Source organism: Abramis brama, assembly GCF_963993115.1.
Source record: "Abramis brama genome assembly, chromosome: 16".
NCBI classification, from domain to species: Eukaryota; Metazoa; Chordata; class Actinopteri; order Cypriniformes; family Leuciscidae; genus Abramis; species Abramis brama.
In genome coordinates, this window is record NC_139978.1 from 32,748,806 (window position 1) to 32,763,343 (window position 14,538).

The window sequence follows — 14,538 nt, forward strand, 5'->3', positions numbered from 1 at the left end:
CAAATTTTTCCAAAAAAAAAAAAAAAAGTAATCATGTAATATAATTAGGGCTATCAGTAATAATGTTTGAGTCCATTATATTGAAGCACAGACATGTGGTCCTAGAAATTTTAAGTCAAGATCTGACAAGTTAATTTAGGATTTTTCACAAATTTGTATTACAGGAGCAAATCTTATGTTGATTTAGGATTCTTATCCTATCTAACAAAATCTCATCTTATCTGTAGTCAGGAGATCTTAAACCGGTAATCGGTTCGGTAATCAACTCTCAGGTCTGTTACCAAGCAACCAACGCAAACAGCTTCTGTGAAGTAAAACGGAAAAACTCAGATAATATAAATAACTGAGACTAAAATGTTGAAACAAAATAGGTGGTGGTTTTCATTAAGTGTAGTTTTGATAAGGTTGGTAGAAAAGGCAAAGCATGATCTGTTTATTTCATAGGAGTCTGTAGTTATTTGTCAGAGTTTTGTTGTCAAAGTGCAGCACATCATTTGGGTGTTCACAAAGTCTTTCCACCATCAAACATCGCTGTTCTTCATCTTGTATCATTAAAGTCCTTGTAAATTAGTCAACCAACATACACCTGTGACCGCATTACATTAGTATTACTACACAACTTTTGTGATTCTTTGTTGCTGCATGTGTTGCTTGGCAGAAATAAATAAATAAATAGTACACAGTGTACTTTCCCATATTCACAATAATCCATGTGCGATGATTCATATACAAATATTCAAAATGAAATAGTAATGAAACAGAATGAAATCAGCATTTATCAGCCAATTGAAACCTTTATTCTAACTGCATAGAGGCAAAAAGGAAGAAAACATGCAGGTTAAAATGTAGCTATAGAGGAATCGGTCTCACCGAACACACATGATGAGGGTCTGGTGTGGTGTTTGCTTTACCTTTGCCTCTGGTGTGAGGATCTGGAACAGCGTCAGAGAGAGGAAAAGCAGAACAGAGTTGGTCAGAAGGCCCGACATCCTGAAGGAGAGAATGTAGCTGCCTCTGCAGTGAAGAGATACGCTGCTACTGAACACCAGCAGAGATAGACAGGGAGGGAGGGAGGGGGAGGAGCTTCACTAGAGAGAGAGAGAGAGAGAGAGAGAGAGAGAGAGAGAGAGAAAGAAAGAAAGAGTGTGTGCTTATGATTTTGCACAGTAAAGATGGTGAAAATTTTATACTGCAATCTGAAAAATCAGATCAATGGGTAAATAATGTCTGGCTGTACAAAATAATGACAATTCACAATTTCGGTATTTGGCAGTACCTTTTTTTTATTGTGCAGTATAATCAAAAATGCAAGTGACAAAGTTTTTTTCAGAATTTTATAGTAGTATAAGTAGTAGCCTAGTAGTAGTAGTAATATTATTATAATAATAATTATTATTACAAGACATACTGTAGTAAAAAGCATGTAAAATGTAAATATGTAAAGAAACACATAAGAACATAAAATATATATTTATGTAAAATGCATAGTATGCAAAACGTATTTATTCATTTTGCACACACTTCTAAATTACTTACAAATGATAAAAAAGTTAAATGCCAAAGCCACAAATATTTTCAATACAGAACTTCAAAAGTGAACCAGAATAATAAAAAGCCAGTGATAAAGTGTAATTGCAGAACAGTAGAGAATAGAGATTTAATTCATGGTTATGAATTCAGTAAAAGAAACGTTCAATTTTAAAAATTGTGTTTCAAATAAGATGTAGATCAAATTAATAATGATAGGTATTTTACTTTTATTTTGAAAGAGTATTACAGTTCAGCATGCAGAAAATGATTTGATTAATCTGAATCGATTAATTGATTGGTTGCCTCTTCTTTCCTCTTCTGAGACTCTGACGTCTTCTTGTACATCTAGATAGTATTATCATTCCCAGTAATCACTGAACCTGTTGAAACAAATGCAAAACAATGTGGCAAAACACAAAGCTATGAATATTAGACATGAAGATGAGTGAATTGGATGGAACACACATACTTTTAGCTTTGCTCCTGATGATCATTGCCACAGTCATGATGACGAGACCAACAGCAATGCAGGAGAAAAAGCCCATGTAGAATAAAGATACTCCTTTCTCATGCTGATCTTCAGCAAAATCTGAAAGCAAACACAAGCAACATGTATGTACAGAAAAAAAATACAGTTACACTCACAGGTTTTGAGACATACATGAGATGTTTTTCCAGATTGACTGAATATCAATAGTGGCTCCTGACCATTAAGTTTGGTAGGGCAGATTCTGGGTCTTAGTGCTAGTTTATAATAAACATTCTGGAAGTTTTATATTCTGATCGCTGAACAAAAAGCACTTTTGGCAGAGGTCTAATGTCCTTGTGTTATAAAGTCATGTTTATTCTCAGAACAAACATAAAAAAAATACAACTGTACTATATAAAGGCTATTTACAGCATGTTTAAACTAAAGGATTTATACGTTCATTTATTTGATGCGCTACTACAGACATGCCAACTAGTTACTAACCTGATGCAGACTAAAATACACACAGCTGAAGTGGATTAATATCATCTTGGTCTGGAGGAAGGTTTATGTGAGGTAAATAAATAAATAAATAAGTGTGGCAGTCTGAAATCTGCCCCAGTGGCTCTCATTAAAGGAACACATCGACTTTTTGGGACTTTAGCTTATTCACCGTATCCCCCAGAGTTAGTTAAGTCCATACATACCTTTTCATACCTACATACCATGTTTGTAAGTCTGTTTGACGCACCCACCGCTAGCCTAGCTTAGCACAAAGACTGGATGTAAATGGCTACAGCTAGCATACTAATCCCAATAAGTGACAAAATAACGCCAACATTTTCCTATTTACATGTTGTGATTTGTATAGTCACAGTGTGTACAAATAACAAGGTCATATGAGACAGCCATTTTTTAAACGTTTAAATACTGGGAACTATTTTCTCAGAAGGCGAAGCACTGCTACTTGGGCGGAGTGATTAGTGATTAGACTTACGGAGATGAAAAATGTATGTATGTGTCATATGGAGAGATTATGGTCCATTTTATTTTATGTGTTTCGTGTGGATTTGGCACTGTTTGTTTTTCTTTTCTTATTTGATTTGGTGTTTTTGTTGTGGTGTTATTTTATTATTCATGTTATTATTTTGTGACTGTTGACCATGATTTAGAATGTGGGGTAACGCCCCCGTATTTTCCGGGGAGTCCGGATCACAGCTGATTAGCAGATGGACAGCTGTTGGTAATTGCCATGTCAAATCACAGACGGTTCAAAAAGGCGAAGGAACTGAAAACAGTGTGTCTGTGATCCCGTGAACTCTGTTGTGCAGCTCTGTTCTCCACATTTTTATTGCTGGACGGTAGCCGTGATTGTTTTTATTTCCCTGCCCCGACTGTTGCATGGATTATTGTCTGCTTGTGTTGAAGCTGAAGTTCTGTTGACTGACGGTCCTGCTGATAATCCGTTGGCTGCTAGTATCTTCGTCTTTCCTCTGCTGCGCCGTGATTGCTGCCGTTCTCATCTGCGCTGGACTGCTGCCGCCTCTGCTGCGATACAGATCGCTGTTGTTCTCCGCTGCCCGGAGCTTTGCTTCGTCTGTCTTGGCTGGTGGTGTTGTGGAGCACTGTCTAACAATACTGGGAATTAGATTCGTCTGTTCCCAGTTTATTGGTGAGTGACGCCTTGAATTTAAGTTGTGTGCCTTGCCTCGTCTGAAGTTAAGATCTGTCTCACCTAAATTGAAGAGTTCCAGTCTGTCTACTGTAGTCATACCACTCTCATAACTATCTATTCACGAATTGCAGTGATTTAATTGAGTATTGTACGATTGATAGCTTTTCTAGTGTGGTGTTGTGTTTATGCTATTTATCTATTGTGGAGATACTGGCGGCTCTTTCTTTTCTGTTTGTGTGAGTGTTGTGTTGATGCGCACGAGTGATTGACAGGTGGCCTGCTGTGTAGACGCCGCTACCTGGTTCGAGACGGACTTGCGTTAGAGGAAACGCTTATGGACTGTGGGTGCCTATAACTACGGACTTCCAGTGGATTTTTGAATGTGTTTTTTTTTCCGATGTCCAGCTTTTAAATTTGAGCGAGAGAGTGCGTGAGTGCACGGAGCGCTCTTTTCCCTTTATCATTGTAATCAGAGATTGTAATAAATATATTTTTATATTGAAACTGTTGTTTGGGTAATTCTGTTGTGTTGCTCCCACCAAACTAAAAGAACTTGCAAGTAAAAGATAAGGTTACTTTGATAGAGTCCCAGCTCTTTAATTGGGTGGCGTAGTCGGGCTACATTGCTTGTATCACATATGGACTTATCTAACTCTGGGGGATACGGTGAATAAGCTAAAGTCTCAAAAAGTCGAAGTGTTCCTTCAAAAAGTCATTAAAAGTTGCATTTTCAGTTGAATTTAGGGAAACAACTTGGCTATTTCAAATTTTTTTTGTTTGATTTGTTCATTGCAAACAGCTGAAAGTCTGTACATTTTGCCTATAAACCTAATTTGCAATGGGGGTTGAATAATTATGATTACAACTGTAGGTCTCACTGTAATTTAAGAATGCTAATAAACAATATGTGAGGCATGTCTTTGAAACATGGTGCTGGTAATGTTCATTTTAAATTGCAATAAATTAATAAATAAGCTGTTACTTTAATAACCAAAATAATACATTAATAAAACACTGTAAATCAGCTGACTTAAGGCCCGTTCACACCAAGAACGATAGCTATAATAACTATATTAGCATTCACACCAACGAACGATAACAGTCTTTTTATTCTATTCGTGCGCGTTGCGGTTTCAAAGTAGCGAAACTGGATGATAGGCATCTCGAATGTTGATCCACTTCTTCCTAGCACTATCCCCTATAAATTAATACACACACACACACGATTTTTAGAACTATATCTTTATCGTTATCTTCATAGTTATCGTCCTTGGTGTGAATGAGCCTTAATTACTCTCTGTGTCTTGTAATACATATTTATTTTCATATATCCAATAGAAGCTCAAACGCTCATGTCATGTTGGGGGTTTGAGTTTTTCTATAAGATTTATAAGATACACATACAAAGTTGTATTTTTTACTTTTTACAATTTTGAAAAGCTGTATTTATAACCACTAAACCATTAGAAAAATGTAACTGCTTATCTAAACGATAACTAATAAGAAAGAAATGATCCATACCTTCATTCATTTAAATAAATAAATCAGTAATCAAAATCAAGAAGCATCAAACAACAAATCTGCTTACTTACTCTGTGTCTGGTTATATGTTGTGTTCATGTTGGTGGCTTGAGCTTCAGTAAAACAGAGAAACACAGCAATTTTTATTTACTTTTTACAATTAACGAAACATGAACCTTAAATTAATAAATAAATTTAATAATATTAATACATTACAGAACATGAAATAATGAGCCAGTACTTGTACACCACTGTATTACTGCCATTAAATGATTACAGGGAAACCACATTATACTCAACAGGACAAAAAATATATATTTTAAAGTGTTTCGATTACATTGACATTGAGATCAAAATTCAACATGTCAGCAAAACAGAGCATTGGAATTAGAATACATTAATGTTATAGTATGTTTTACCAGATGGGCTGTAGGTGTACGTCTCACTCTGATGGTTCACCGCAGAATTAATCTCATGCACACAGGTGAAGGAAACAGGTGGACTCACTTTCACATCAAACACACACTCTTCATCTGAATAACACAGTGGGTTCTTCAGTGTGTAGTTGTGTTCACCCGCCACTGACAGCTGGAAAGAGCTCTTAGTGAACCTCCAGCCAAATGAACACATCACTATCACTTGCTCTCTGTCCTGCATGTGCCCATACACTGCGATGCTGGGCACTGGGGCATCTGAAATAAAACACACATCATGCTTATGAATTTTTTGTTCATCAAACTGAGAGATGAAACTAAAAATATTATATATATATATATATATATATATATATATATATACAGTGAGGAAAATAAGTATTTGAACACCCTGCTATTTTGCAAGTTCTCCCACTTGGAAATCATGGAGGGGTCTGAAATTGTCATCGTAGGTGCATGTCCACTGTGAGAGACATAATCTAAAAAAAAAAAATCCAGAAATCACAATATATGATTTTTATAACTATTTATTTGTATGATACAGCTGCAAATAAGTATTTGAACACCTGTCTATCAGCTAGAATTCTGACCCTCAAAGACCTGTTAGTCTGCCTTTAAAATGTCCACCTCCACTCCATTTATTATCCTAAATTAGATGCACCTGTTTGAGGTCGTTAGCTGCATAAAGACACCTGTCCACCCCATACAATCAGTAAGAATCCCACTACTAACATGGCCAAGACCAAAGAGCTGTCCAAAGACACTAGAGACAAAATTGTACACCTCCACAAGGCTGGAAAGGGCTACGGGGAAATTGCCAAGCAGCTTGGTGAAAAAAGGTCCACTGTTGGAGCAATCATTAGAAAATGGAAGAAGCTAAACATGACTGTCAATCTCCCTCGGACTGGGGCTCCATGCAAGATCTCACCTCGTGGGGTCTCAATGATCCTAAGAAAAGTGAGAAATCAACACAGAACTACACGGGAGGAGCTGGTCAATGACCTGAAAAGAGCTGGGACCACCGTTTCCAAGGTTACTGTTGGTAATACACTAAGACGTCATGGTTTGAAATCATGCATGGCACGGAAGGTTCCCCTGCTTAAACCAGCACATGTCAAGGCCCGTCTTAAGTTTGCCAATGACCATTTGGATGATCCAGAGAAGTCTTGGGAGAAAGTCATGTGGTCAGATGAGACCAAAATAGAACTTTTTAGTCATAATTCCACTAAACGTGTTTGGAGGAAGAAGAATGATGAGTACCATCCCAAGAACACCATCCCTACTGTGAAGCATGGGGGTGATAGCATCATGCTTTGGGGGTGTTTTTCTGCACATGGGACAGGGTGACTGCACTGTATTAAGGAGAGGATGACCGGGGCCATGTATTGCGAGATTTTGGGGAACAACCTCCTTCCCTCAGTTAGAGCATTGAAGATGGGTCGAGGCTGGGTCTTCCAACATGACAATGACCCGAAGCACACAGCCAGGATAACCAAGGAGTGGCTCTGTAAGAAGCATATCAAGGTTCTGGCGTGGCCTAGCCAGTCTCCAGACCTAAACCCAATAGAGAATCTTTGGAGGGAGCTCAAACTCCGTGTTTCTCAGCGACAGCCCAGAAACCTGACTGATCTGGAGAAGATCTGTGTGGAGGAGTGGGCCAAAATCCCTCCTGCAGTGTGTGCAAACCTGGTGAAAAACTACAGGAAACGTTTGACCTCTGTAATTGCAAACAAAGGCTACTGTACCAAATATTAACATTGATTTTCTCAGGTGTTCAAATACTTATTTGCAGCTGTATCATACAAATAAATAGTTAAAAAATCATACATTATGTTTTTTTGGATTTTTTTTTTAGATTATGTCTCTCACAGTGGACATGCACCTACGATGACAATTTCAGACCCCTCCATGATTTCTAAGTGGGAGAACTTGCAAAATAGCAGGGTGTTCAAATACTTATTTTCCTCACTGTATATATATATATATATATATATATATATATATATATCATTATATATATATATATATATATATATATATATATATATATATATATATATATATATATATATCATTATATATAATATCTTCTCATTCACTCGTCTCATTCACTCCAGTTGAATAGTGTTGGTGTTAGGTTCTAAATTTCGGCACTGGGTTGCGAGTATTGGGCATAATTTTACTCATTCCCAGAGGTTTCGCACTCACCCATCGTTCGATATAAATGGCCCACGCATAAAGCCACTTCGCAAAAACTAGAGACCTGTACTCCCGCAGGAATACCGCGGGCAGTGTTGGGGTAGTTACTCAAAAAAAGTAATTAGTTACTAGTTACTAGTTACTTCTGTAAATTGTAATGAGATTACTTTACTAGTTACTGCATTTGAAAAGTAACTTCACTACTTATTACTTTACTTTCCCATTTCTTAATTTACCCTGTAGATACGGACAAACATCATAGCCCTATCATCACTAAGCCTGTCCGCATAGCGTTTATAAATGTAGCCTATACAAAATGGCATGTAAAACCATATGAAAGAACAATATCCATGTCTGCACAAAGAAATATGCCTCACTGTAAAATCCACAAACAACTGGATAAAGGACAAATGTCCGCGGTGGTAGACACATAATCAGGGCTGGACTGGGACAAAAAAAAAAAATTCAGCCCTGGCATTTTGGCCATAATAATAATAGCACACTAATAGACATATATTGTAAAACAAATGCACTGAAAAATAAAGGAAACTTTCATAATTAGTTTTGTACTAATTTCTATACTTGAAAGAGATATAAGCACATTATCTTTTATTTTGACAGAAAACATGGTTTACAAACGCGTCTCATTAAATTTATAGTAAATTACGGTAATCGTCAACTATGCAGATGTGGAAATAATGCGTTACTGGGTAATGGGTTCCTACACTCATGACATATAGCCTAAGTGTTTTGAAAGTAACTGTTAGTTCTGCTTACCGCAGGCTCTACACTTTCTCATCTCTGTCCTGATCCTCCTCACTATCCTCATCATCAGCCACAGGAGCTGATGAAGGTCCTGCTGCTGCAGAAAACATTTTTGACACATTTTACAGCGTCTGCTTGAAGGGCCTGTGTCTATTTTTCACGCTATTTCTCTGCACATTCCTTGCGTTTCTTCTCCATCTCTCAGACTATTTTGACAGATACACACTGACACACTGCACGCTCGTTTAAAGCCCAAAGGGGGAGGTGTTTAAAGATGTGATTGGACCAGCCCAGTGTCAATCAAGAAATCCAATGGGCCAAGGTGTTTCATGGGCCGGTCAGCTATCAGGAAAAAAGACTTTTTTAACTAATGCATTACACCGGCACGCACTTTTAACCCAGCGCCGCCAATTAAGCAAAACGAATGGGCCGCCGATGTACGAGTTTTATGGTCCGTTAAGACAAAAAAAAAAAAACAGAAAAAGAAAAAGAAAAAGAAAAAAAAGTATGAGATGTCGGCCCAAAAGGCACGTCAGCCCACTGGGAATCTCCCGGTAGTCCCGATGGCCAGTACTTGCTGCCTGGGCATAGAGTGCATTTCACGTGAATATTTTTGTCCTTTCGAGCAATAAACTGAAAGTAATTTTGGCCGAAACCCCCTGTCTCCATCTCCATTTCCCGCTCCCCTTCGCACCAGCAGCTACGTCACTCAAATCGATCTCTATGACAACAGTGCAAGACACACACACACAGACAGACATGCACGCACCACAAACAGATCAAAGCTTACACGCAGGCAAACACGGCTTGGGTAACGCAGGAAAGCGCGTTCCTATAGTCTAGTAAAGTAGTGTAGTTACCGATATTTTTAGTGTAATGCGTTACTTTATTTCATTACCCAAAAAAGTAATATCGTTACTGTAATCCGTTACTTTGTAACTCGTTACCCCCAACACTGACCGCGGGACCCAACGCAACAGTGCAGCGTGGGACTAGATTTAATGGCCGAGTAGGGATGGGCATATCGATATGAAGTAGCCCATCGATATACCGATACTCACATCGAGTATCAAATGTATCGATACTCAAATAAAAATATCAATATTACAGTGTTTTTTTACCAGTGATTTTGTTTATTTGACAAGAAATTGAATGTGTACAATTTGCATTGAATTGAATGAATAACCTATGTTAGTGAATAATTGTGTAGTAGAACTATTTTCCTGCTCATCTGAACACATGCAAAAGCTGCAAGTCAGAACCAATCAATCACAGAGAGCATTCACACACTGCCGACAATGCATTCAGACAGGGCTGCGTTTCCCAAAAGTATCATAAGAAACCATTAATGCTTTTGGGAAACGCACAGAACAGTGCTTAACAGAACACAGAAAAACGTCATATGTTTGAGTTATTTCACAATAAACAAATTGAAATTGTAGCTTACATAGTTTATGCAATTAAATCATTTTAAATTGAATGTTAAAAGTTCCAAAGTTCTAAATAAGTTCCAATTAAGGTGTATTGTATGTTAAAATGCCTTTTAAATATAATGTTAAGTGGGTATCATTAGCCATTTTACTCTGAGTAATTCAATAATTTAAAAAAAATTTAAATGTAAAAGTTCAGTTTAGAGGTATCGTATTGGTATCGGCGATACTGGCCTTGAAAGTATCGGTATCGCATCGAAAACATGTGGTATCGCCCATCCCTATGGCCGAGTGCAGGCGGAAAGGTGCTCGTGTGTGTGCGGGTTGCAGGAGAATTTTACATTTACATTTTACATTTACATTTATTCATTTAGCAGACGCTTTTATCCAAAGCGACTTACAAATGAGAACAATAGAAGCAGTTAAACTAGCAGTAGGACAACAAAATGCAAGTGCTATGACCCTTCTCAGTTTAATTCAACGCAATTTTTTTTTTTTTTTTTTTTTTAGTAGTAGTAGAGAGAAAGTGTTAGTATTACTGGATCAAGTGCTGTCGAAAAAGAAGTGTCTTCAGCCGTTTCTTAAAAGTGGCTATGGACTCAGCTGCTCTGGTTGAGTTCGGCTAATCATTCCACCAGCAGGGAACAGTCATGGTAAAGGTCCGAGAGAGAGATTTTGTGCCTCTTTGAGATGGCACCACAAGACGCCGTTCACTTGCAGAGCGCAAGTTCCTGGAAGGCACATAAGTCTGAAGTAAAGAGTTAAAGTAAAAGGGAGCAGAACCAGTGGTTGTTCTGTAGGCAAACGTCAGTGACTTGAATTTGATGCGAGCGGCAACTGGCTGTAAGATACTGGAGACAATAAAGACAGCGAGTGAAACTGCACGATAGCTGATTTTACTGAACAGAACGGAAGAGCAGCTAATGCTGATATGTATACAAAAAGCACTGGCGCAGACAACGTAACAGCACGCTCTAGTGGCAACACAATACATTACATCTCCCCTTCTTCAGCTTAGTTGGGGAGACACCATGGATAGATAGCAGACTAAATAACTGAAAGTTTCTAAGCCAATTTAAATTGTAAAATAAATGACATTAAACAAAGGTACCACACTTGACATACTTCTTTAACTATTCAGGAGCAACTTGTTAATTACCAACAATTGAATGCTATCAACAAAACAGTTAGGCCTACTGGATTATTTCACTCATGGACTAATGGGCTACAAATTCAGTCTTTCAGGGGGCTTAACCACTCTGCCATGCTTAGTGATGTAGGGCAGACAGGGCTGAGGTTTATCCACATTCAGGGGTTCCTTAGCAGGTGATGCTGAAGTCCCCACTAGGGGAGGAATCAGTTCCTCTTGTCCTGGAAGAGCATCAGGCAACTCCTCCCAAGGCTCATTTTGCATGAGGTGACGGGACTGATTCGCTCTTGCAGTGCTTTTGCGAAGGTGCTGACAGTTCCGGCGGAACTCCACACCACCAGAGTTGACGATGTAAGACCTGGGTGTGCTGCTGTAACGCTGGATGACAACAGCTGGAGACCATTTGGCATGGCCGGGGTAGGGCTGCATTCTGACTTCTTCGCCTGGCACCAGCGCAGGGCGAGTGTGCATCGTCCTGCCTTTGTCATAGTAGTACTTCTGGGAAGCTTTGGACCTATTGAGCAGGTGTCTGATTTTCAAAGAGTTGTAGGCCTTTGGGATAAGCAGTTGTTGAGCTGCAGGGAGTTTGTTTCTGGGTCTTCTGCCCATGAGCAGCTGCGCTGGGGACAACTCTACTGTCTCTAGGGGGGTTGTTCTGTAGTCCAACAATGCCAAATGTCTGTCTGGTGCTTTGTTCCAAAGCCTTTTCACCGTTTGTACTGCACGCTCGGCCTCTCCATTTGAGTGAGGTGTGTGAGGTGATGATGTGAGATGTGATATGCCATAGCTCTCACAAAAATCTCTGAATTCCTCTGACACATACTGGGGCCCATTGTCTGTTCGTAGGACAGTAGGAATCCCATGACGACTGAACTGTGATTTCAACATTTCAATGGCAGTACGACTTCTCTGATCTTTAAGCTCGTCCACTTCAATGTATTTTGAAAAATAATCCACGAGAAGAATGAAATGTTTGCCATCAAATTCAAAGATGTCTGAGGCCACTAGCTCAAATGGCAGTTCTGGGGTTTCAGTTGGCTTTAGAGGCAATCTTGGTAGTTTGTTTTGGAACTCTGCACATTTGCTGCAATTCTTCACCACCTCCTCTATCTCTGCGCTCATGCCCGGCCAGTAGAGCACTTCCCGCGCTCTCTGCTTGCTTTTCACAATCCCTAAATGAGACTGGTGTATGAGTTTTAACATGTGCTGTCTCATGGTGGGTGGTATTACTATACGCAGCCCTTTGTACACCACTCCATCACATACGGTCAGTTGGCTTTTTGAGTCCCAATATGGCTGAACAGTAGTTGGGGCGTCTCTCCTGTGCTCTGGCCAACCTTGCTGGATGATGTGTTGTAAAGTGCTCAGCTCTTTTTTTGTGCATTCCTGTAGCTCAGCATACTTCTCTTCACTTATAGCCACATAGTTCAGCATGGATACACACTCCAAATGTTCCAATTCTGGAGTACTGTGTGACAGTTGCGCCCTGGAAAGTGTGTCGGGCAGCTCCATATCTTTTCCTTTCCTGTACCTGACAGTCAAATCATACCATTGGATGCGCAGGCGCATCCTCTGTATGCGCATGGGGGTGGCAAGCAGTGATTTCTTAAAAATGTCCTCCAATGGTTTGTGGTCATTATACACAGTGACTGACTTTCCAAAGATGTAGTGATGAAATTTTGTGCATGCATGGACGATAGAAAGCATTTCCTTTTCTATTTGTGCATAGCGGGTCTCGGCGTCGGTCAGAGACCTGGAAGAGAACGCAACAGGGTGATTGTCCTGCAAAAGCACAGCACCTAATCCACTGCTGCTTGCATCACAGAAAATTTCAACTGGCTCTGATGGGTCAAAGTACTTCAGTACGGGGGGGTGTGAACACAGTTCTTTGAGCCTTGCAAAAGCTCTTTTCTGAGCAGGTTGCCACGCAAACTCCACATTACTTTTCAGGAGCTGACGCAGCGGTGCATCTTCTTCGCTGAGATTTGGTATGAATTTTGACAAATAAGTCACAAACCCCAAAAATCGGCGAACCCCTTCCTTGTCAACAGGTTCTGGCATGCCCCTAACTGCTTGGACCTTGGCTGGGTCAGGCTTCAGACCTTCTGCAGTGAGTAAATGGCCAATATATGGGACTTGGCTCTGGCGAATGCGACACTTATTGAAATTAAGCTTCAGGTTGTAGCTTGTTGCTCTCTCGATGACTTTGCATAGGATTTCATCGTGCATCTTCACAGTAGGGGCCGCAATCAAGATGTCGTCCATAATGGCTACTGCTCCCATAATGCCCTCTAGCATGCCATCCATGATCCTCTGATAGATCTCAGGAGCACATTTAATTCCAAACGGTAGCCTCAACCACCTAAACCTACCAATGGGTGTGTTGAAGGTTGTTAGGAATGATGATTCCTCATCTAACTCGATCTGGAGGAAACCCGACTTGGCATCGAGGACTGAGAATATACGTGCTCCAGGCATAGATGACACAACTTCTTCAACGGTGCGCATGGGGTAATGTTCTCTTTTAATTACCTTATTTAAATCGCTGGGGTCTATGCAAATTCTTAACTTGTCTCCCCGAGAGACCGCCACCATTGAACTGACCCACTCAGTGGGCTGCTCGACCTTTTTTATATAGCCATTTTCCTCCATTTCATGCAGTTTTTTGACAATCTGTCCCTTGAGTGCAGCTGGCTGTCTGCGCACAGGGTGGACAACACCTTTAGCATTGGGCTCTATTTTGATTGTGTACTTCCCTGGCAGAGTCCCTGTGGTCCGTATTAGCTCAGGAAAGTCACGAAGGCCTTGAGGAACAATGTCTTGTTCGAGAATGCCCTCCAATGGCGAGTCCGCCTCAGCTTCAGCAACATTTTGTACAGAGTTCAGCCTTGCTATCAAACCCAAAGCTTCAGCCGTGGCCCCACTGAGCACACTTTCCTGTGCAATATCCACAATTTCAAACTCTGCATCAGTGACACACTGTTTATAGTGCACTGATAAATCTACAGCAGCGACTGGTTTGAGCTTATGATTAGAGTAGGAGCGCAACAGCTTGTTAGAACGCTTTAATTCACCCGTGTGCACAAGTTGCTGGTAGCTGTCAAGAGTCAAAGTGTTACACTTGGCACCAGTATCTATCTTGAACTGGACTCTCTGTGAAAGTATCATCAAATGCACGGACCATTTGTCCACAGTTAATGCAGCTGCTGGATGGACAACGTCTGTTAGGCTAATGTTCAGTATTTCATCATCAGACTCCTCCAGCGCTTCAACATTCAGTGTGTGAACAGCACGTTTACGGCACACTGCCATCCAGTGGTTGGGCTTGTGGCAGTAAGAGCACGTTGAGCCCTTGGCTGGGCATT

At 40.0% G+C, this 14,538-nt stretch overlaps 2 protein-coding genes across 2 annotated transcripts in view; both read right to left on the reverse strand.

The window, feature by feature from the left end:
• LOC311066617 (uncharacterized protein) overlaps nt 1-1,025 on the reverse strand; it is a 30,915-nt gene extending 29,890 nt beyond the window's left edge. Inside the window, exon 1 of the mRNA XM_084087898.1 lies at nt 912-1,025. The gene's annotated coding sequence lies outside the window, so the exon portion shown is untranslated. The remainder of the gene's footprint in view (nt 1-911) is intronic.
• Nucleotides 1,026-1,260: 235 nt separating this feature from the next.
• The window catches only part of LOC311066609 (uncharacterized protein), a 34,059-nt gene continuing 20,781 nt past the window's right edge, over nt 1,261-14,538 (reverse strand). The window contains exons 9-12 of the mRNA XM_084087888.1: nt 5,615-5,887; nt 5,267-5,308; nt 2,000-2,119; nt 1,261-1,910 (exon numbers count right to left, since the gene is read on the reverse strand). Coding sequence (XP_083944014.1) covers nt 1,876-1,910; nt 2,000-2,119; nt 5,267-5,308; nt 5,615-5,887 — 470 coding nt within the window. The 3' untranslated portion in view covers nt 1,261-1,875. The remainder of the gene's footprint in view (nt 1,911-1,999; nt 2,120-5,266; nt 5,309-5,614; nt 5,888-14,538) is intronic.